This window comes from Narcine bancroftii, chromosome 8 (genome assembly GCF_036971445.1).
Source record: "Narcine bancroftii isolate sNarBan1 chromosome 8, sNarBan1.hap1, whole genome shotgun sequence".
In the NCBI taxonomy this organism is placed as follows: domain Eukaryota; kingdom Metazoa; phylum Chordata; class Chondrichthyes; order Torpediniformes; family Narcinidae; genus Narcine; species Narcine bancroftii.
In genome coordinates this window covers 174,394,084-174,417,070 of record NC_091476.1, presented here as the reverse complement: position 1 = coordinate 174,417,070, position 22,987 = coordinate 174,394,084, and the positions used below count along the sequence as shown (strand labels likewise).

Here is a 22,987-nt window from a genome sequence, read left to right as displayed (position 1 = left end):
TTTAACCCTTGTCTGCGTTTATGAATTCACTGTGGAAGAAAATAGCCACATTCGCTGTGTAGTGCGTGTCGAAAGAACCAGAGACTTGTTGATCCAAACCAAGGCTTTTATTAACTAAAAGACTGGAGCATATCACAAGTAGGTCGACCAGTCCAGAATGACCTGGTCTGGCTAGGAGCAATCCTTTAAGACCTGCCAGTAGGTGTGGCAGTCATTCTACACGACCATCTGTACATACGTACAAAACACATTGGTGATAGAATCTGTACTATCGCATGCTGTCTTTGAGAAGAGGAGAGATTCTTCGTGTGGAAAATAAAATTATGAGTAAAATAGGCCTGAAGATACAAGGTTTAAAAGCACTTTATAATTATTTCTGATCTGAAAATTTAAGACCTTCAAGCAAGACTAAAATGATGCTGAACTTTTAAAGATTGACTTTTCAGAGTGGAACTTTGAATTATACCCACACATACATTTACATTTGCACACAGTGGAGATAAGTTTAGAGTTAAGAAAGAAGTATTATGTTCTTAATAGTTTTATAAAAACTATTATTTTGAATTTGCCATTGCTGTTCCTGTGTTAGTGCTAACAAAAACCCTTTATTCCCAAACATAATTAAAATGGTTGTTGGTGCGTTGCAAACCATTTTAAAATATGCTGCAAAAAAATGTTCCAATACAGACTGTCATTCAGCCCAAATAATCCATGCTGGCTCAATGGAAGATCAATCCAATAGTTGCTCCTCCCTGCCCTCTTGTCATAGTTACGTAAATTCTTTCATTTATTCACTCCTCTTTGGATCATAATAATTTAACTTACCTCCACTGCAATCTCTGGCACCTACTGTGCAAAAGAAAGTTCTTCCTGTCGCTTGGTAAATCAATCTTCAGTTCTCATCTTCTGGTCCTTGACCCTTCTACCAACAGAAAATGTTTTTGTCTACTCTGTTTAGAATGTTCCATAATTCTAAATACATTCATTAGATCACCTCTCAATCCCAGCATCTCCATTCCTTTTGGAATAATTTAATAAATCTCTTCTGCTCCCTCTCTAAGGTCTTCAAATCTTCCTTAAAGTGTGGAAAGCTGAATGGGACACAATGTTGTAAGGCTTTTAGCTATTTTAACGTATATGCCGTTGTATAGGACAACCCAGCATTTCCACCTGTAAAATGTTGGTTTTGATTGATGCCCTTTGAATAATATGACTGACCCCCCACCCCCCAATCTGACACTTACCGCTGACCAATGGATGGTGTTAAAAGCAAATCACAGGATTTTAACAACAAATGATCATTTAAAGGTTTAAATATCATTAGCGTATTTTAAAATAAACCATTGTCAGCTCCTGTTTAAAGCCTACGCAGGGCCAACAGCAGTCGGACTGGGCGGATGGACCCTGTGGAGGAGCACTGAGCCTTTGCAAATAATTAACGGGGCATGCAACGAGATTGCGTTGGAGCTGGTGGGAAGATGGCTGCAGTGCTGTGCCTTTGTCGTTAAGGGAAGAATTTTATACCCTTTGTATAGGATGACCCTGATTTTAAGATGAATAGGATCGTCCTATACATGTGCATGCTTGTTACAGAATTCTTTCTTCTTCTTCTTTGGCTTGGCTTCGCGGACGAAGATTTACGGAGGGGTAAATGTCCACGTCAGCTGCAGGCTCGTTTGTGGCTGACAAGTCCGATGCGGGACAGGCAGACACGGTTGCAGGGGAAAATTGGTTGGTTGGGGTTGGGTGTTGGGTTTTTCCTCCTTTGTCTTTTGTCAGTGAGGTATGCTATTATTAATCTTTAGGTTGTTATACATTATATTTTAGAGAGGTACCTTGTGGGTTGGAAACAGGGAAACACACATATAGGCACTTACACACAAAACAACAAAGATGGGTTGAGTCTGCTATGTCCAGTTGTGAAAAGAGCAATATAACTAGAGTTGATTGTTTCAAAGACATACTAAAAACAATGAATGTTTACTCAGAAAGACATCTGGTCAAACAGAAAACTATTTACTTCATGAAGTGGTTTCTGGAGAAATGGAACTTCAAACAGATCCAGTAGCAATGTCATGTGATTATGACACTTCAAGAAAACACTTTTAACATAATGAACCAGTTTCATCTGAAGTCAGAAAATGCAGTAAAATTCTGCAAGAAAGGACTGCTATTATGTTCTCCTCGTTAAGGGAGAAACACAGGTTTAAAGTGGCTTTGGGAAAGATGGCCACTTCGACTGTCTTTCTTTGTTAAGATAGAGCAGTGCTACTCTGGCCATTGTAATGGGCATTTCATCTAAAACCCTTGCCTGGGTTTGTGAAATCTTAGTAGAAGTCACAAGTTCCAAAAGTTCCATGCAGAGGGGAAATTGTGGAAAAATCATTATGAAGAAACATTTTTCTGAAAGCCACAAGAATTTGTGAGTTTTAAGAAGTCCGATGACTTGACATCTTACCTATTCCCTAATTACTTCTGAACAACAGTTTAAAGATTCTGAGTTCCAACACAAAAGGTTTATAAGACTTAACTTTGAAGTTGACTTTTCAGAATTGTGCTTGAACTGTAATGCTTTGGAATCTGCCACACACACATACATATATACACCCATACACACTTGCTCATAGTGGGGTTAAGTTTAGAGTTGAGTAAGAAATGCTATATTATTACGTTATTAATAAAAATTATTCTTTTGAAGATACCATTGTTTTGGTGAATTTCTTGGTAGGAAAAATAGAAGAGCAGATTATTATTTAAATGGTGAAAAATTGCAGCCTGCTACACTGCAGAAGGACTTGGGAGGGCTTGTGCATGAATCGCAAAATGTTGGATTGCAGGTAGAACAGGTTATTAAGAAGGCAAATGGAATGTTGGCCTTCATCACTAGAGGAATTGATTCCAAGAGCAGGGAGGTCATGCTGCAACTGTACAAGGTCCTGATGAAGCCGTACTTGGAGTACTGTGTCCAGTTCTGGTCTCCATACTTGAGGAAGGATAGACTGGCCTTGGAGGTGGTCCAGAGGAGGTTCACCAGGTTGATCCCAGAGATGAGGGGGTTGACCTACGAGGAGAGACTAAATTGTCTGGGATTATACTCACTCAAATTCAGAAGAATAGAAGAGATCATAGAGAAATATAACATTATGAAATAAGATAGAGGCAGGAAAATAGTTTTCACTGGTAGGTGAGACCAGAACTAGGGGCCACAGCCTCAAGATTCAGGGGAGTAGATTTAAGACGGAGATGAGGAAAAACTGTTTTTCTCAGAGAGTTGTAAATCTGTGGAACTCTCTACCCAGAGAAGCAGTTGAGGCTCTTTCCTTAAACATATTTAAGGTACAGTTGGATAGATTTTTACATAAAAAAGGAATGAAGGGATATGGGGAAAAGGCAGGTAGGTGGAGTTGAGTCAATGATCAGATCAGCCATGATCTTACTGAATGGCAGAGCAGGCTCGACAGGCCGGATGGCCAACTCCTGCTCCTGTTTCTTATGTTTATTGCTGCTCGTGTAGGTCATAACAATATTGCATACAGTCATTGTTTTTAAGAATGCTATTAAAAAGGAAAAGATGATTGGCAGAGAGGAATGAGGCACACTGATTAATAGAATGGCTTTGTTGAAATGCTGAAACCTGATAGCAGAGTACAACACTGATTATCCAAAACCATCATTTATCCAAAGCAAGCAGAAATCCTCAGTTATCCTAAACGTTTTTCAGAGCCGAACTGACCTCACAGGTTGAAAAAAATTCACTCGACATGAAATTAGAACAATTATTGTCCTTGTTTCAGGCAACTCCCTCCCCTCTCTTTCCATTTCTTCTTTACCTACCCTATTGACTTTTTATCTCCAACTCTCTCCCTCAAACTGCATCACTCTCTCCCAGCTACAAATGGTCCGAATATTTCCTTGTCCTGGTGACATCATGGAGAGCGGCCTCCTGGGCAGGAGGGGGGACCTCAATGGAGAGGCGTTGGTGAGCGTTGCGGTGGATAGGAGGGGGGAGTGTATGCAGGCGAAGACTGGGTCTGTTGAGGATGCGATGCTGGAACAGCCCTTGTTGGAACGAGCCCGGGGGAGACAGGAGCCCACCGACTCATCAGTGAGTGTACCATTGGCTTGGGAAGCCTTCCTGGGGATCGGTAGCAGCGGTGGGGACGTGTCGGGGATCGGTGGCGGTAGTTGGTTGGTCTTGGTTATTGGCTGCGGCCACCATTTTTAGGTTTGAATTAAACATTATTTTAATGCTTTAAAAGTCTTCCCTTGTTGTTGTTTAAAAACTCCTGCTTTGCTGTTGCCACTGGCCTGTTTTTAAAAAAATGACCAGTTATCCGAAAAATTCAGTCATCTGAAATAGGTCCGGTCCTGACAATTTCGGATAATCGGAGTTGTACTGTAAAAGCAATTTCAACAGGAGATTTAATTCCTCTTCTGTTTTGAAGGGTAACGTTACAGATCTGATTTTTCTAATTACAAATGAGAATATACCAGTATTTCATGTATTCATTTCAACTTTTTCTAGCATCTGTAATAAATTGTTTTCATGTTAAATTCTACTTGACATACTATTCTGGTAGCGAGACACATTCAATTAACAAATTGAACAAAAAATGGACTAATCCTGCTTACTCAAACGGAACAACCAATACTCAGCTATTAAAATTGCAGTTATGCCTCGCATGTACCATCAAAGGAGGAAATCTGGGACGCTAATCGTTTTGGAACATTGAATCAATTTCTTCATTCTATTTCTAGAGTCATTAAGTATTACAGCTGAAAATTGCAGAAGATTTAGAAGTTTAGGAGAAAGGAAAACGCATTTAATATTTTTAATTCTAAATGTCTTGAGTGTTTCAATTTTTAATTATCAATTTTCACTCAATTGTAATCATTGCAAATTTGTCAAAACATCGGACACATTAAAAAAAAAATCAAAAATCAATGACACCCTTAACAGCATAGCTCCAACCACAGGTTGTTGACTGTCAAGTCCTCTCAGGGTATTATGAGAGCAGTCTTCTCAGGCCTTGGATGCTACTGAGACGATGCTGCTAGATCCAAGGATGCAGAGGGCCATCAAAAAATGGCCTATGTAGCTGGGCGTGGTTAAGTCTTGGCCTGGGGAGATCGTGGGCAGCAGTTTCAGATAACGGGAACTGGGCCTGAAAAAATTTGTTCAATGTCGAGTCAGAGAGTCTCATGGGTCCACAATGCCCAGCTCGGACCTATTTCGTGCCCTCCTGCTTTGCTCCCTCTTGCCTGCATTAGGCCCATACCATTCCAATCCCCTCCTATCCATGCAGTTATTATCTCCTATTTGGCAGTCATACTTTTATTCTCTAACATTTGTGTCCAGCCAACTATTCCTAATCCCTGCCTAATCACGTCAAAGTTGACCTTGCCTCAATTTAGGATTCTAACTTGAAGATCAGTGTCAATGTTTTCCATGACCATCTCAAAATTAATAGAATTGTGGTCACTGATCTCAAAGCCATCCCCCTACTGATAGATACTTCAGTTACCTGACCAACTTCATTCCCCAGTGTAGGCCTATGCATTTATTGCTGGAAACACAAAGTTCACCCCATCCAATGCTCCAACACTTTGGGATTCCCATTCAACATTGGGAAAGTTGAAATCAGCCACAATAACAGCTTTAGTTTGGGGAAAACAATACTGAGATTTTGAAACTGAGTGCCTTGCTATCACTTGTTAGCATGTGTTTTCAATGCTAATTCTTAATCCTGTTGATTTTTTAAAATCAGTTACATACAACGTGAGGCTCCCAAGCCCTAACAATTCAACAACTGATATCTAATCAACTGAATCAATTTTTTGTTTTTCAGTTGCCCTACTTTGTGAACTGAGGTTTGGGAAGTCCCAATTTTAGGCATACATCCTCATCAAAATACCAAGATCTTATCAATATCAACCACTTCAGAGCAGAGATTTTTTTTGTTGCTACCAGTAAAGTCAAAATCTTGGACATGGATATCAGCAGAATACCAAATAAATTCAAGGATCTCTTCACATGTACAAAAACCATCTCTCAATGAAAGCAGACATGAATTGTAAAATTGCTTTCAATTTGGCAGCAAAAAGGTACCTGTAGATCAAGATCCGAAACTTGCATCTCATGTCAAATTCTTCACAATAACAGGATTCAATCGATTTGCAATGAATAATTACTCACCAAAACCCGAATGCCTTCTTTTTCAACGGGAGCTTTGTCATAGGTGGCTTCACAAACTCGAACCAATGTAGTAACACCATATTTTTTGAGCTCCTGGAAGGTACAATAATAGGTCACAAAAACATTTGGACAAGTTCCCCACCACTCCTCCCCTTCTGTTTCTAAGCTGACATGATAGAAAACAAAATTAAGCCTTAATTTTCTCCTACACTGTGGAAGGAAAATAGTGGCCAATTGGGATAAAGCAATGGCCACATTACAACCCATGATGACAGTAAAGTGCTACCTGCTTGTGGAAAAAAGTGGTAAATTTCAGTTATCAAAAATGTTTTTCCACATTGCTTGTTAAACCACCCAAATCAAACTATGTCCCTGATACATCTTCAATGAGATTTGAAGAATAATCTTGTTGCCATTAAACTAAAGAACTACCTGTCAAACTTTGCAATGGAGGAAAAAGAATTGAAGGGTTGTATGTGATGCCATGTATGTACTCCGGCAATAAATCTGAACTTTTGAGTTATTTTGAAATAAGATCAATGTAATTGCAGGGTTTACTGTTGCAGTGTATTTTAAATGAGACGGGAAGTTTGGTTTTGTTTTCCCAAAACATTAAACAAAATAGGGAAAATCTAAAGACAGAAGATCAACTTAAAATCCAATTTACAGATGCATTCATGTTGCGAGAGAGACCAAGATTATGATCACACGAAATCAAAGTATATCTCTCCCTTTTGACCTTTAACCTTTTGAAATTAGTGTTGGCCAAGAGTGACATCAAACAGTTCAAAGAAGCAAAGTGAAAAATTGAAAGCCTCATCTTTGAGCCTGGAGCCACTGTAAAATAACAAGGAGATAACCTCATCACAAAACAGGTGTTTGTAATAGTCACAGGATACAAAATTTCCATTAAAAATATCCCAAGCATTGCCAAGCTCATTGTTTTTTTTGAATATTTTATTTTAGTTTTCACAGATTTACAAAATTCAATAAACAAAGCCATTCATGCATATATACATACCCAAAGCCTGTCTTTGTCCCCCCCACCCAACCTCAGCAAATAGCCAAGCTCATTCTGAAGTGGAACAACCTCCCAAAACAAAAAAAATGAAATCGATGATCAAACAGCATTTTTCAAGAAAAAAGGGTGAACATTTTAGTTTTCATCTGTTTGTCACAACCAATTCCCAAAGGATACCAACCCAAATGAATCTTAACTTTCTCTTTCTACTTGGATCCTCCCCTGAGTGCTTTTACATCATTAATTTTTGGTTTCCAGTATCTGATAAGTTTAGATTTAAAAAAGAGTAGATTGATAAAATGCCTCCCTCCCAAAAGAAAAATCTCTAGCCAGAACAATAGATAGAACACAAAATACAGGCCTTTCAACCTATCATATCTGTGCCAACTAGGATGCCAAATTAAGCTAATCCCACCTGCCTGCACATGATCCTCTGTGTCTCTTCACGTGTCTATCTAAACGGCTTTTAAACATAGATATTGAATCTTCTTCTCCCACCTCTCCCGGTAGTGAGTTCCAGAGGATACCACTCTTGCAAATCTTCTTTCCCTCTATGTCTTAAACCTCCAGTATTTGGCATTTCCACTCTTTGAAAAAGACCTTCTAGTCCACACATGTCAAACTCTGGCCAAATTTGGCCCGCGATATAATTATATTTGGCCCGCAAGATCATTTCAAAAATGTATTAGAGGTGGCCCGCCCTGCAGCGAGAGCCGATGCTGTTTTTTGGTAATGTCACCCCCACCATCCTCCCCCTTCATTGCACATCCTTCCCCATTGTAACACGAGAAATTGTAACACGAGAAGTCTGTCGATGTCATCAGCCGGCAAGCCAGTTGGAAGGTTCCCCGCTCAACCAGTCACTTCTCCCACCTGTCGAGCGGTGCGGCGGATTGGCGAGCGCCTGTGATTTCCTGTCGGCGTGACGGGCATGGCAGGCTGCGCACGGCCCCCGGGCAGCGCGAGCCCCGCGCGACTGGCACCAGACGGCCCTTCCACAGCGCGAGCACACTTCTCCCGGTCGCCATGGCCTTCAGCGCTTGCACCCACGCGGACCCCAGGGACGGCTGGTTCGGCCCTGCACATGAAGGGAGAAATGGTGGCTGTCCGCAAAGGCTGATCGGCAGCACGCTGGGCCTGAGTGGGTGGGTAAGCAGGGGTGGGCAGAGGGTGTAGGTGAGGAGTAATGGGCAGGGGAAGTTATGGTGGTGCGAGGGGCAGTTAGTGGGAGGGATGAGTAGAAGGAGGGGTGGATAGGGAAGAGGTAAAATGGGAGGGGCAGGGCGAGTAGTGGAGGGGTGATTAGAGGGTGAGAGACGGGTAGTGGGAGGAACAGGTTGAGGGGAGAGGCAGTAGAGGAGCGTGTATAGGATAGGGTGGGTAGAGGCAGAGCGAGTGGAGTGAGGGGTGAGTAGAAGTTGGGTAAAGGACTGGTCAGGTAGAGGGATGGTGGGTCGAGGGTGAATAGAGGCCTAGAGCCTGAGGAGTGAGCAGGAAATGCTGAGTCCTGATGCAGGCCAAAATGGACACAGCCTGTGAATGCTGACTACATCTCCACAGGGACCAAATAGGTTTCCCTCAGGTCAAGCAAAGGGTGAACTTGAGCTACCTACTCCTGACCTGTAACATTATCCTCCTAAAGTTATATCCTAAAGTTTAACATTACATATGTTGAAAGAAGAGAAAACATGCAGATGTTGTTGAAAATTTTCAATAAATATTTAGTTCGGCCCTCGACTTAGTCCAAGTTTTTAATTTTGGCCCTCCGTGAATTTGAGTTTGACACCCCTGGTCTAGTCTATTTATCTTTTGAATTTTAGATACTTATACCTGTCTTAGGTCACCCCCTCAGCCTATGATGCTCCAGAGAAAACAACCGAAGTCTCTCTTGATAGTTAATCCTCTCTAATCCAGGCAACATCTTGGTGAACCTCTTGCACCTGCTTCAAAGACTCCCATCCTTCCTCTAGAGTGGCAACAAGAACCGAATGCAATACTCCAAATGTGGCCTAATCAAAGTTTTATACAACTGCAACATAACTTCCTGCTTCTTATACTCAGTGCCTTTACTGACAGTATGTTCGAAGCCTTCTTACCACCTTATCCATTTGTTTTGCCACTGTTAGGAAACTATGTACTTGCATCACAAGATCCCTTTGCAGATTAATAATCCAAAGGATCTTTCCATTTACTGTACACTTTCCTCTTCCATTTGTTCTCCAAAATGCTTCATTTCTTACTTGTCCAGATTAAGTTCCATCCGACATTTCTCTCACTACATTTTCAACAGAATTAGATCAGTGAACACATGCTGTATTCTGTGACAACCTTCCTGAGTTATCCATAATGCAGAACAGAAAAAAGTCTTAAATATTTGAATGTTATCATTATCTACAAAATTTATGGTGCTAATTAATGTCTGAAAATGAATTTTCTAGCACCTGCTTAGAGGTATTTTCTAGCTGATAATCTGTGACCCTGTTGGCATGAGAAATACAAAACAAAATCAGAAATATTTGCAAAAGTATCAAACACGTCATTGGTGCCTCACAAGCTATGGTTATTATTTTAGTAGTGACCCTCAGGTCTTGCTCAATAGGGTTTATAATATATGAGAGACTAGAGTTGTGGCTGGATTTTATTCAAAATTAAAGAGACAGGTCAGATTCGAACTATTGTTTTGTGCTTCAACATGCACCAAAGGAAACTTGTGCAGCAAATTATAACAAATTTTTTCCCAAGAATGTTCTCTCCTGTATTTCCATGACTTTGAAAAGAGGAGGTTGGTTTTAAAGAAAATCTCTTCCTCCATCTGCACTGGGTTTGAAATCTTTGGAATAAAAATGTATCACTGATTATAATCATTTCCTTCTAAACTCTCTACTGATGCCACATATCAATCAGAAACCATTTTAAAAAATCAGTTTCCATGTTGATTTCATTCTTTACTAAATGATCTTGGAAGTTAAATTTGTGTTTACCTCTGTGAACTTGTTGAGAGTAGCATCAGTTGGGTTGTGTGTGATCAGAAATCTCATACTCTCGTAACATATTTCCACTGGGGCTGGGCGGTTCATTGTGGCTGCAGTACTTAATTTTTTTTAAAATGGAGATGCTATGCAGAACTGTGCTCGTCTTCACTGTTGGTACTTGTGCTTTTAAACCTCCAAACAGTTGGATTGAGTGCATGGAATATAAAGTCCAGTTGAACCTGGCACTTCCTTAAGTTGGCGTCTCTGTGCAATGGTGCTCCTTAAAGCATCCAAGTGCACAAAACACAAGTAGATTTACCCCATCCAGACAAAGTCGTTCAAAGAACAATTGTCCTTTGCCTTCTCAAATTATCCAACTTTTAAATCCAGTATCCAGAGGAATCCCAGTTTGTTGATGCTGCTTTTCCGTTTATGGTGGTTTCCCAACAGAGTAGTTGAAATAAGAGACAGGGTTCACTTGTCTGCAAGGAGGCCGTGCTGCGCCTGGCAATAGTCCCTGCTGCCCTTCAGAAACTCCATAAATGAGCAACCGGAAATACCGATGAATTGCTGTTAAAGAAGAGGAAGATTCATTCAGAAATGGGTACAACTGTTCAAATACAACCAAAACTGTAATAGAACCATGCTCAAGTGCTTTGAATATGGAGTCATATCAGGCAAAATAAACATATTAAGTTAAAGACTTTACGTATACAATTAAGACGTATGCCGCTGTTGTGAGTGAGGAAACAGGTCTCAAAGGCAAGGACTCTGAACAGTTTCGATGGGGAAGGATTTTATTTACAGAAGGCAAGTGTGGGAAATGGTAACTGATGCAGGACACCCACAGTTTACAGCAGCCATGGGAAAGTAATAGCGGACAATAACGAATGTGGGGAAAATAGCTTGGGAACAAAATACCCACATACAATGATCAAGGAAAAACCACTACAATGCCCCACCACCCCTCGACTCAGAGCAGGCACGGCTCTCTGCTACAATGGACACTAATTAAACACTCCCAACCCTTTTAACAGTGCACATCTTATCAACAGTTTCTCCAGCACCCTTCCATATTTCTAGGCCTGGAGTGAAGGAGGGTGGTCCCAAACTGGTAAAGAGAGAGAACAAAGAACACACGGTACTTTTATAATACCCATGGTACCCAGATCATTTACAGGGTACCAATGGCTCAGTGCCAGGAGAGTTAATCCAATTACAACAGCCAAGGCCAAGTACAAGCAGCCTGGAGAGTCCAGTCCAGTAATTTACATGGATCCAAACCTTGATTGGCAGCTGGTGTATCCTCCAACAAGGTAGGGGGCAGTGCTGTCACATGACAGCCACAACCCTTCCCAATACATCCACAGTATTAAACCTTTGTCACTGTATGTTGCACTCCAACCCAATTCTATTCCAACATTTACTCTCCTTCCATCTGCTTCCAAAAATTAATTGAGTGACATCAAAACAATTGAAGCAGTTTACACCAATGGTTCTCAACCTTTTTCTTTCCACTTTCAGCTATCCATGTGCCCTGTAATTAGTAAGGGGTTACTTAAGGTGGGATGTGAGTGGGAAGGGAAGGTTGAGAATCACTGCTCTAGACCCAATTGTTACTGAAATACTTTGTTTGAGAAAAATTGTCATTGGCCCATTTCTTTTGGAGTTATGAAACCGTGCACATAACAAGTCAATCAGGTACAATTAAAACAGTGGTTTTCAAACTTTTCCCTTCCACCCACATCCCACCTTAAGCAATCCCTTACTCATCACAGAGCACTGATGGCACAGGGATTACTTAAAGTGGTGTGTGAGTAGAAAGAAAAAGGTTGAGAACCACTGGTCTACACAATTCCTAACAGACAAATTTGTTTTCTCAGGAGCTTTCAACTGAATTTTGTCTAAAGCAATGCTTTTGCTTGGCTTTTTGATATGCAGGACTAATGATCCAGTTTGATAACGTCACTTGATAAAACTTCAATGAAAAGTATTTGAAAATATCTCTCTTTATTGTGACAAAATGTAACTCTTTCCTTGAACTATGATTCTCGGGTTCTCCAAGGTTTCTTTTTGTACTTGAACCAAGTTGCTTATTGTTCTCGAACATAACTACCAGTAATCAGCCATTGAGTTTTGCCATGGGTCAAATCTTGGGCTAGTCTTACTTCCACAAACAATACTGCCCTCACCAAATACACAAATACTTTTTTTTCTATAGTAATAAAGGAAACTGTTTTGTTTTCGCTGATATCAACGATCTAAATAAACACAAATTGCCATCTGAAGCTTTAATAAGTTTGTTATGCTACTGGAGACACATGTCCATGTTAGACTCTTTCATCTTTCCCTCGTATTAATTTAGCAAAATCCCATTAAGGAAAAGATACAAAATTTCTACTGTAGTAATAAAAATCCAAGAAAGCACATTTCTAATTGATATTAAACAGGCAAAAAAGAACCATTGCCAAAAATTAGGGAGAAAGAAATAAAACTATCAATTTCTGCTGCAAAAGCTCGTAAGCTTGGGGTGCTCACACTGGCAGCACTTTGAATTCATCAAATTTAAAGTAAGCTGCACAAACCATCTATGTCAAGGTTCAATTTAAACTGCTCAACTCAGCAAGCTGCTGTAGATCTGCAAGGCAGCCAAAGTTCTGCAATTACAAGGAAAGCTCGTCTTACAAAGATTACACACAGTATTTCAGCGCTAGTTAACCAGAACTGAAAGTCTGAAGCCCGGCCAGACACTTAACTTTTGATAGATTTTGCTGTTTTGGTACAGTGCTGCCAAGAAAGTTAGACAAATGCTTTCTTTAACAATTGCGTATCCAAGCAAAGTATCAGATTAAACATAAGCCTCTTGATAACCAGCCACATACTTTTTCCAGAGTTTCGAGAGCAGCGTAGAAAAATCAATACAAGGCACAAGATGGTCATAAAATAATAATTTTACATTTTTCAGAAACTTTTTTAGTGTAAAAGGGCAGTTCTCTGAGGTTGAAGAACACTACGGGAAGCAGATTGCTGATACTCCAGTAACAATATGAAATGTGTCTAAGCAGGCCAAGAATAAAAAATTTTAATCATCGGAGATAAATTTTGAGTTAAATTATTCTTTGTCAGAAGGGTCTCAAAGGAAACGTAATGCTGATCACGCCATCAAAGTCCAAGATATACAGAACTTCTGCAATTATAAGCAGAACCCCAGTGTGATAACAAAAACTCATCTGTACACCACGTAGGCCTCCATATTTTCACTGTTAACAGATTCATCAACACAGCCTGTTGGGGACAGATCAAATTACTTGATTAGCCAGCTGACTTCTATTAGGCAAATTGAGCTTGGCTAAATGGTGCACCAACAACAAACGCACTCAATGTCACCAAAAGCAAGGAAGGGACGATCCAGTGAACATTGGGGATCAGAGTTGGAGAGGGTGAGCAAATTTAAGTTCTTGGGAGTCATTATCTCGGAGGATTTTTCCTGCACCGTACAACACACTAATGGCGTCATGAAGAAAGCACATCAGTGCCTCTACTTCCTCAGGAATTTGCAGAGGTTTGGTACGACATTGGCAAATTTCTACATATGTGTGGTGCAAAGTGCACTGACCGGCTGCATCATGGTCTGATTTGGGAATATCAATACCCCTGAGCTTAAAGCCCTCCAAAAGGTAGTGAACACAGCCCAGGATACCACAGGCAAAACCCTTCCCACCATCAAGAGCATCTATAGGGTACGCTGCCGTCGGAAAACAGCAGCAATCATCAAGGACCTACACAACCCAACATACGCTCTGTTTTTGCTGCTACCCTCAAGAAAGAGGTCCTGTATAGGTGCCACAAGACGCACACTACCAGGTTCAGGAACAACTGCTACTCCTCCACCTTCAGACTCAACAACAAACTTAATCAGGGAACTCATTTAAGGACTCTTACATTTGCACTTCATTGATTTTTTTTCTCTCTATTATCAGTTTGCTTATATTTCTTTATTTGTTTATGCGTGTATGTTGAGTACAGTTTTTATGGTAAATCTGCCTTACCCGTAGGAAAAAGAATCTCAGGGTTGTTTGTGACGTCATGTTTGTAGTCTGACAATAAATCTTAAATATGAGCTAAAAAAAAAACCAGAAAACAAATGTGTAGCTGCAGGTTAATGCACATTGTTTTACCGTTCTCTGTGGACTGCCAAAACCAGAATTAGTTTGTGACCTAAATGGGCTACTTTGACCAGCCCTTCTCCTTCGCAAACCTGGAACATCCTGGTTTAACAATGTAAACTGCAACTAAGGTTTTCTTTGGTTACTAAATACCAAATTTACTTCCTGCATCATTCCATTCTAGTTGTGAGACAGAAATGTCTCAGAGAATATTAAGCCCCATTTCTGCAAGATTCCCCCAGTACATACAACATATAGCAATCAACACAGTAATGTGGTTAAATGTTAATGATTTTTCTAAAACAATTTATATCAATAGTTTTTGATAATCATAATGAGTTTATTGTCATATACTTTGTACAATGTACATATTCTTACTCGCTGGAGCTGAACACCTGCTTCATATAACCATATAACAATTTCAGCACGGAAACAGGCCAATTTGGCCCTTCTAGTCTGCACTGATCCAAGTACCCTCCTCTAATCCCACTTACCAGCACTCTACCCATATCCCTCCATCCCCCTCCCATCCATATTCTTATCCAACTCTTTCTTAAATGACAAAATTGACCCTGCCTCCACCACCTTTCCCGGAAGCCCATTCCACACAGTAACCACTCTCTGAGTAAAGAAGTTCCCCCTCATGTTACTCCTAAACCTTTGCCCATCAACTCTCAACCCATGACCACTTGTATCCCTCTCTCCTACTCTCAATGGGAAAAGCCTTTCCACATCAACTCTATCTATCCCTCTCATTATCTTAAACACCTCGATCAAATCCCCTCTCAGCCTTCTACGTTCCAAGGAATAAAGACCTAGTTTGCTTAATCTTTCCTTGTATTCCCGATGCTGAAACCCAGGCAACATTTTTGTAAATCTTCTCTGCACTCCCTCTATCTTGTTAATACCCTTTCTATAAATCAGTGACCAGAACTGCACACAGTCCTCCAAATTTGGCTTCACCAATGCCTTGTTCAGTTTGATCATTACTTCCCAACTCCTCTATTCTATGCACTGATTTAGATAGGCAAGCCTAAAGGCCTTCTTCACCACCCGATCCACATGCGCTCCTACACGGGTAGTTGGAATGTTAATGTGCCAATACCTGGAAGGAATTTCACTTTTAATTTTCCTATTGGCAGAATGCACGCGTGTACAAAAATAATATACATTAAATTAAATTAGAAAGAGAAAATTAACTAGCCAATTAAGGAAAGGGAGCTCAAATGGTGTAACCAGTGCAGCAGTGGGCAGTATAAGACTAGGACTTTGAGGTTTTGGCAAGCAGAGGCTGAGGAAGCAGCGCACATCATAGCAGCCCTTTAGAAAAAAGGAACATGCAAGGGCAGGTGAGTTTTATGTCAAGTAATAATACATTAAGAATATAACATACATGATATACCTTAACTTTTGCCTGCCTTAAGGCAGACAATGAATCACCATTAATATTGCTTGGCACCCCTTAGCGTACAAGACCAAGAGAAGCAAGAGAGTCCCTTCAGAGTCCCTGAGTGTCCGTGGATTTGCCTCCAGCGCTCCCACCGCCTCTGCAGCTGCACAGACTCCTGTTCGATTCATTGGCAAACCGAGCTCCAGATCCAAACCTATGATACTAGTAGGAAGCTTTCAGCGCCCGAGGCTCTTCGGGAGCCCTTTTTGCCCTCAGCACCCTCTTGAATCCCAGCTCCGATGCCTGGCCTGTGGGGGTCCCCTGACTGCAAGTCGGCTGTAGCCTGTGTGAGCCCCTCACCGGTCTGCTGTGGTAATCACCATCCTGAAGGGATGTCTCTCATGTTTCTCCTTCTCAACAGGGTTGTCTCCCGGTTTCTGGTGCCTATGCCAGTCCGCTGCTACCCCAGAGTCTGCAACCCCTTATGGCCGCTACCGAGCACAGGTGCTTCCTTCTTGGGCACGAATCTCACGGTTGCCAAATTTTACTTACAAATGTCATCGGTGCTTTCCTAGACCATTTAAAGCAAATACAGAAATGATGGCATTCTCCCCTCTCCTGGGTCAGCAACAGTGCCGTTAGAGCAGCTCGCTAAGATACTGTACAGTCTGAACAGTAGTATGCTCCTCCTGCACAATGTGGGAAATCCAGGACAGCACAAATGCCCCTTATGATTACACCGTGAGAAGTCCATTCAGTTGCCGCTGCACACAGACGGACTTAAGGAAATGGATGAACTCCATATTATTCGGGAGGCAGAGGGAGTGACACACAACAGTTATAGGGAGGCAGTCATACATGAGGCAGGAAACAGGTAGCTGGATGATTGTCAGGAGAAGGAAAAGGAATAGGGTGTTAGTGCAGGGAACTTTGTGGCTGTTCCTCTGAATAATACTTTAGATACTGCTGTGGGTTTGGGGGGCGGGGGGAGGGAACAAACTACCAGGGAAAAGTCCAGAAGCCAGGTTTTTGGCAAAGAGCCATGGCTCTATGGTTCAGAAAGGATGAAAAAAAGGGGAAAGCAACAGGGGAATTCATTGGTGAGGAGAATAGACAGGAAATTTTGTGGAAGGAGTTGAGACTCTTGGATGGTATATTTCCTCCCATGTGCCAGGATCAGAGATGCCTCTAATCAGTCCATACAGTTCTTGACAGGGAGGGTGAGCAGGTCAATGTCGTGTTACATATTAATACCAATGACATAAATAGGAAAAATGATGAGGTCCTGAAAGTTGAATAGTGGGAATTCAGTAGGAAGCAAAAGAGCAGGACCTCAAAGGTGGCAATCTTTAGATTGCTGTCTGTGCCAGGCATTAATGAGGGCAAGAGTATGAAGTCATAGCAGGTGAATGCAGGGCTAAGGAGTTGTACAGGGGTTCAGGTTTGTGGATCATTGGGATCTCTCTGGGAAAATAATGACTGGTACAAAAAGGTCATGTTGAACCTGGACCAGAGAAGGACCCATATCCTTGCTGGCAGTTTGGTTGAGCTGTTTTGGAGAGTTTAAAGTTGCTAGGCAGGGGGATAGAAACCATAGTGTAAGGTCAAATGATGAAGTAGTTGGGAAAATATCAGACGTTATGAGTAGTGTGAATTGAAGGACAAGCAGTGGTCAGAGCATAAATGCAACAAAGGACAAGAGAGCTGGAAGGGAGCATAAGACAACGATGGCAAGTAGGATGAAGAAAAACCCAATGGCGTTCTACACATACATAAAGAACGATGGAAAAAAAAGAAAGTGAGAGTGCCTGTGGTTCATTGTCAATTCAGAAAACTGATGGCAGATGGGGAGGACAGGTAGGGGGTTCCGCAACCTTTCTCTGGCAAATTTCACCATAAAATATATTTTTCTGAACACGCTTAACTTTTTGATTTTATGTTGTGAATGAATCAAGATCACACAAGATGTCACCAGAACTCATTGTCTTAATTGGTCCTTCTTTGGTTCAATATCTATTTTTACTTGAAGGTGGTTGTCATTCAAGGTGAAAATCATTCCCCAGAAGTGTAAAACATTGTAGCTGAACAATATTTAAACATAAAACACGAAAAAGCAGGAAAATCTATTCAATGTCCCATTAGGGGCTGTAGCAAAGATGAGGCTTAGAAGAGCAAATGATCAGGAGACATTAAAAAAAAAGTTAAAAAGATTACAGAATAGAAGGGTACAAATAACCTGACTAAATCTGGGCATGGACAAAGACAAAATCATGAAGCAACTACAGTACAACTCTGAATTTCTGAAATGGACAAGACTGTACCTACGTCGGATAAACTTTTTTCAGGAGAATTGGTCATTTTTTAAAAAACAGCAACATCAAATCACTGCTATCAATGTTTAAACCACAACAAACAACAAGAGAAGGCTTTATTGGTCAAATAAAGAGCAGCACTCGAAACTTCCCAGTTCAGCAGGCAAAGATTCATTGAACAACCTCCTCCTTCTTACTGAAAAAACACACAAATGTGGGAGAAACTCAGCAGGTCAAACAGTGCCGTGATGTAGCAATGGTGAAGGACTCAAGCCCAAAACGTTGGTTCTGTCTCTTCATCTTTGCTACATCAAGAGCTGCTGAGTTTCTCCAGCATTTGTGTGTTTTTTCACTGAACCACGGTGTCCGCAGAATCCTGTGTTTTACCTCCTCCTCCTTACTGTTCAGATACTTTGCGTCAGTGCATAGATTACAAAACAGTTCACAACATCTGACATCAATGTTATTCTACCATCTTTTTCTTTGTAAGACTGTTTCTCAAGCATCATAAAATGACGTTAAAAAGAGTTCATTAAATTTCCAAAAATATCTGGTTACTGGAAGGGCCCTGCATTGTAAGTTTGTTACTTTTACTTACCTTTATATTGGAATTGATCATTACACTGAAAGCAAAGAATGATCAACACAGAAGGCTTTTGACATAGATTCTTATTTGTGAATAATACTGTTTTATGTCAGCTCCCTTACGCTGCCTGGAATTCACCAAGTGTAGATGGGAAACTCAGAGACTTCAAAAAATTATAACCAAAATCCTTTGCAACAACTTAGAAACTTACATCAGAAGTGTTGTGAAATTCTGGGCAAGAATTAACACCGTATGTTGTTTTATTGTGGTTTGTGCTCGAGTCCAAAATTATAGTTCTCAACTGAAATTATTTCTTCAGTCATCTAAAAGTAATCAGACTTTGTTTACAGTCTACACTCTAATGTTGCTACCCCATTTCAAAATTTATTTTCAGATATCAAATTCATCACAAAGTTGACCATTCAGAAAAGCAAACTGATTGATACAGTACTAAATGGTAGGGTCTTACAAATGAATGGAGAATTCTACCGATGATGCAGTTCCTCTCTTATCCCTGATGAACTGGCATGACAGAAGGAAAATAATACAACACTGTCAGCCTTGCCACCAGGTATTTAAAAGTCATACCAGGAAAACACAATTTCAAAATGGTCAGTGAAAACAAAATACTACGTTTCTTTAAAAGTTCCATACACAAAAAGATTAGAGTCACTCAGTGTATATTGAGAACCTATTCTCCTTCAACACTGAAATGCAATTTGTTTTGAGTGATCTTACATATTCCCCATTCCCTCCCAATTTTTACATCAAAGAAGTCTTCAACTGTTATTATTCAGGTTTGGATCAATATCACTTTTACATGATTGTAAGGATGTGGTTAAGCCCTGCTGTAGGCATTCAATCTGTGGATCTGTGGAATTAATTGCCACAGAGGGCAGTAGAGGCAGGTTCATTAAATCTATTTAAGAGGGAATTAGATCTATTTCTTCAGTATAAGGGTATTAAAGGTTACGGAGAGAAGGCGGGGACGGGGGACTGAACTTTAAGATCAGCCATGATCTCGTTGAATGGCGGAGCAGGCTCGAAGGGCCGAATGACCTACTCCTGCTCCTAACTTCTATGTTTCTATGTTTCAACTGGATATTTAGTCAGATGCCCAAATGTAGTTCCAAGAATGCTGTGGAATCAGAGGTACTTTGATTAATAGGCAATGTTAAATTGGTGGAGGGGGGGTGGTCTAATTCAGCTGTTGGTAAGATTTTCCAAAACTCAATTTCGAAAAACAACAGACATCATCATTAACTATTTTTGGTCCGTTTAAAAAAAACTCAACAAACAGAACCTATTAAAATTATGTGTACGTCTTTGAAGTTTCATTTAAAATACATTTGAATTATCAAACTGGCAAATTATACTTAGCTTCTGTGAGATTGACAGTTAATTTCCAAGCAAAACTTTTGGGTTGCACTTATTAGCCATGCTCAGATCTCCGTATGAAATAAGTAATTGATAAAGGAGGCTTAAAACCAATATGCACGGTTACTGTGGAAGGCAGAATTTGTGACAGTAAAAGATCCACTGACTAAGAATCAAAATTAACCAGGTACAGAAGAGGAAATTTAACTTGGAACTTTTTTAAAGATCTAGTCTGGGTGCAATGGAGGTGACATCGTAGAGAGGATTAGAGAAAGATTCAATTTTAAAAACACTTAATTAAGAGGATGAATTCTTTAAAATCATTCTTGGCTTATCGAGTATCATTCAACAACTAATATCCAGACACCAAAATTTAAATTCAAAGTGAACTTCAAGTACCGTATTTTTTACGCATACAATGCAAGCATTATACGCATTTTTTACAAACAAGGTACGCCTACCCTGTGTGTAATATGCGCAGGCACGCGCGCTAGATGAGAATATTTTGACATGTTCAAAGATCGTGCACAATTTATAGCAGGTGTGGGAAATTTTGAATTTGGGAATTTCCCCTTGGCCTGAATGCCATGGTAATCCGAGAAATGGGATATTCTGGCTAGGCACTGCCATTTATCAATGTTAATTGCCCAGACCTGTCCCTTGAGGGAGATTAACATATGAAGTGCTTTTGATCTGAGCCAACATAAGGATTATTCTGCCCTATGGCATCAGTTTAATCATCTTCATTATATCAAATCAAACCATAAAATTCTCAATTGCACACTATTTTTAACTAAGGTAGGATTTAATGAAAGGTTTTTAAATCATAACAGAATTCAAATCCTGCTCAACTCTGAAGCCTTCGAACTATTTAATTGATTCCTCTCCAAAGCTTGTTAATATGCTGCAGGAGGATATCATCGATATAGTGAGTGATTGACACCTCTGGGTGAAGGTGATTGGGTGTTATTTGTGGGAAAGAACTGTGACGGATAGTGGGACTATGGAATGTGCTTTGTCTCATGTCCCAAGTAAATGCAAATTGCTCTTGTAAGTTGAAATGTAAAATACTACACCTGCGCGGTATAGGTGTGTGCACACAATACAAAAATATTTTGACTCGATTTATGTTTTTCTGTGCATTATGTGAATATGCATTATACGAATGAAAATACCATAGATCAAAGCCTTCAATTGTGACCCCATGTAAGTTTATTGCAACATGAGTTTTCAGTACATAAAACATCAAAACCAATTATGTTGGAAATGAGAAAATAGTAGGAACTTCCAGGTAGAAACTTGCTTTATAAAAGCTGGATTTCGCTTCATTTTGGCTCAGGCCCAAAACGTTGACTGCCCTTTACTTTCTACATATCCTGCATGACCTGTTGAGTTTCTCCAGCGCTTTTCTGGGCTGCACTAGACCCCAGCATCTGCAGATTTCTTATCTTCAAAAGTTGTTTAAACTGGCCTTTGAATGCAAACACAAAGGATGAGATCCCTCAAACAGACACTGCAAAAAAAAGTTGCTTTGTCATTTAGAATTACATTCACACTTGGAATATAACACATTTTAATTCTGAGAATAGATTTGAGAGACCGGTTGTTTTCTTTGGTGCAGAAAGAAGATGCAAGCGATGTAATTGTGTACAAAATTATGGAGCAGATATAGGATAGATAGTAAGAAAATTTTCCCTATAACAGAAGAGACAAAAACTAGAAGACACGAGTTAAGGGATGATTTTTTAGAAGAGATTTTAAGATTTTTTTTGTCCACCCACTGTGTGGTTGGAATCTGGAACATTGTCTGAATGGGTGATAGAAGTAGATATTCTCCCAACACTTTGGAGACAATCAGATGAGGATTTGAATTGCTACGGCAATTTGAACTAAATGTTACTACATGGGATTAGTGGAGACGAGGAATTGATTGGGTGGGCCAAAGGAAGCATTTTACATTGCATGACCAACTCTTAATCTCAAAAATCTTAATCTCTAAGATTAATCTCTAAACTAATCTCACAGTTGAGGATTTATTCTGACATTTTCACTATGGATTCACGTTAATTCAAATACTGACCACAAAGTCATTCTTCGAATTAGGCTTTTTGCAATCAAATTCTTCCCAAATTATTTAAAATTCCTGATGTTTCTATCAAATTTGATATTCTCTATTCTTAATCCAACAAATAAAAGATCCACAAATTTCTCAAATAAACACAAGCTTAGTAAACACAAAAATTAACCATGAATTTGAAAGCACCAAGAAATGAAACCACAGGTCTGGCAACATAAAAATGTACCTTATGAGCTTTGTTTGAGGCATTTTGTAAAGTGCCTTGTCAAACAACTCCCTGCAAGTAGAAACAGCACTGGAAGTGTTTCACTGGGCCATTTCTTAATGATTTGCCCTCATTAAAACTGCAAGAATCTGCTGCCTCCATTGGACATTGAAAATTCATAAAGGCAAGAATTATATCCCTGCTTGACGGTATACAAGACCCACTTTTTTTCCAAATAATTGGCTCAAAAATATCCCCCATATGCGAAGTTAGTTAAAATTAGCGTGATCTGTACGTTGCATGACATGAGCGATACTGCCGTGCATGTGCAGGAGAAATTGATTACCGACCGGTAGGTTCTTCTAGCAAGCAAAGACTCAGGGTCTCGGGTGCATACAGCTGTGGCTCAGCTTCTCCTGCTGCCCACACCAGGGGATGGTGAGCTGTTACACGGAGAACCGGCCTCCTGTTTGCTGGACGCAGTTTCCCAGTGGACCCTGTGCATGGCTCCTGCTCACCGGCCCCAGTTTCTTGGCAGGCCCTGTGCACTGTGGGCACTGGGTGCTGAACACTATCGGGGAGAAGCAATGGCCTGACCCAGCCCTGGTGGCAGATGAGCCAGGTAGTGTGTGCCAAGTCCTGCAGCATGGACAGCGCTATGGCTGCACTGCAGCTTTGACAGAGA

The 22,987-nt window shown here is 40.4% G+C and overlaps 1 protein-coding gene across 1 annotated transcript in view; it reads right to left on the bottom strand.

Annotated features, from left to right (window-relative positions):
- Positions 1-22,987, bottom strand: part of LOC138741594 (protein tyrosine phosphatase type IVA 2-like) — a 106,909-nt gene that overhangs the window by 33,886 nt on the left and 50,036 nt on the right. Inside the window, exons 2-3 of the mRNA XM_069895901.1 lie at positions 10,199-10,759; positions 6,197-6,289 (exon numbers count right to left, since the gene is read on the bottom strand). Of these exons, the coding sequence (XP_069752002.1) occupies positions 6,197-6,289; positions 10,199-10,294 (189 nt within the window). The 5' untranslated portion in view covers positions 10,295-10,759. The remainder of the gene's footprint in view (positions 1-6,196; positions 6,290-10,198; positions 10,760-22,987) is intronic.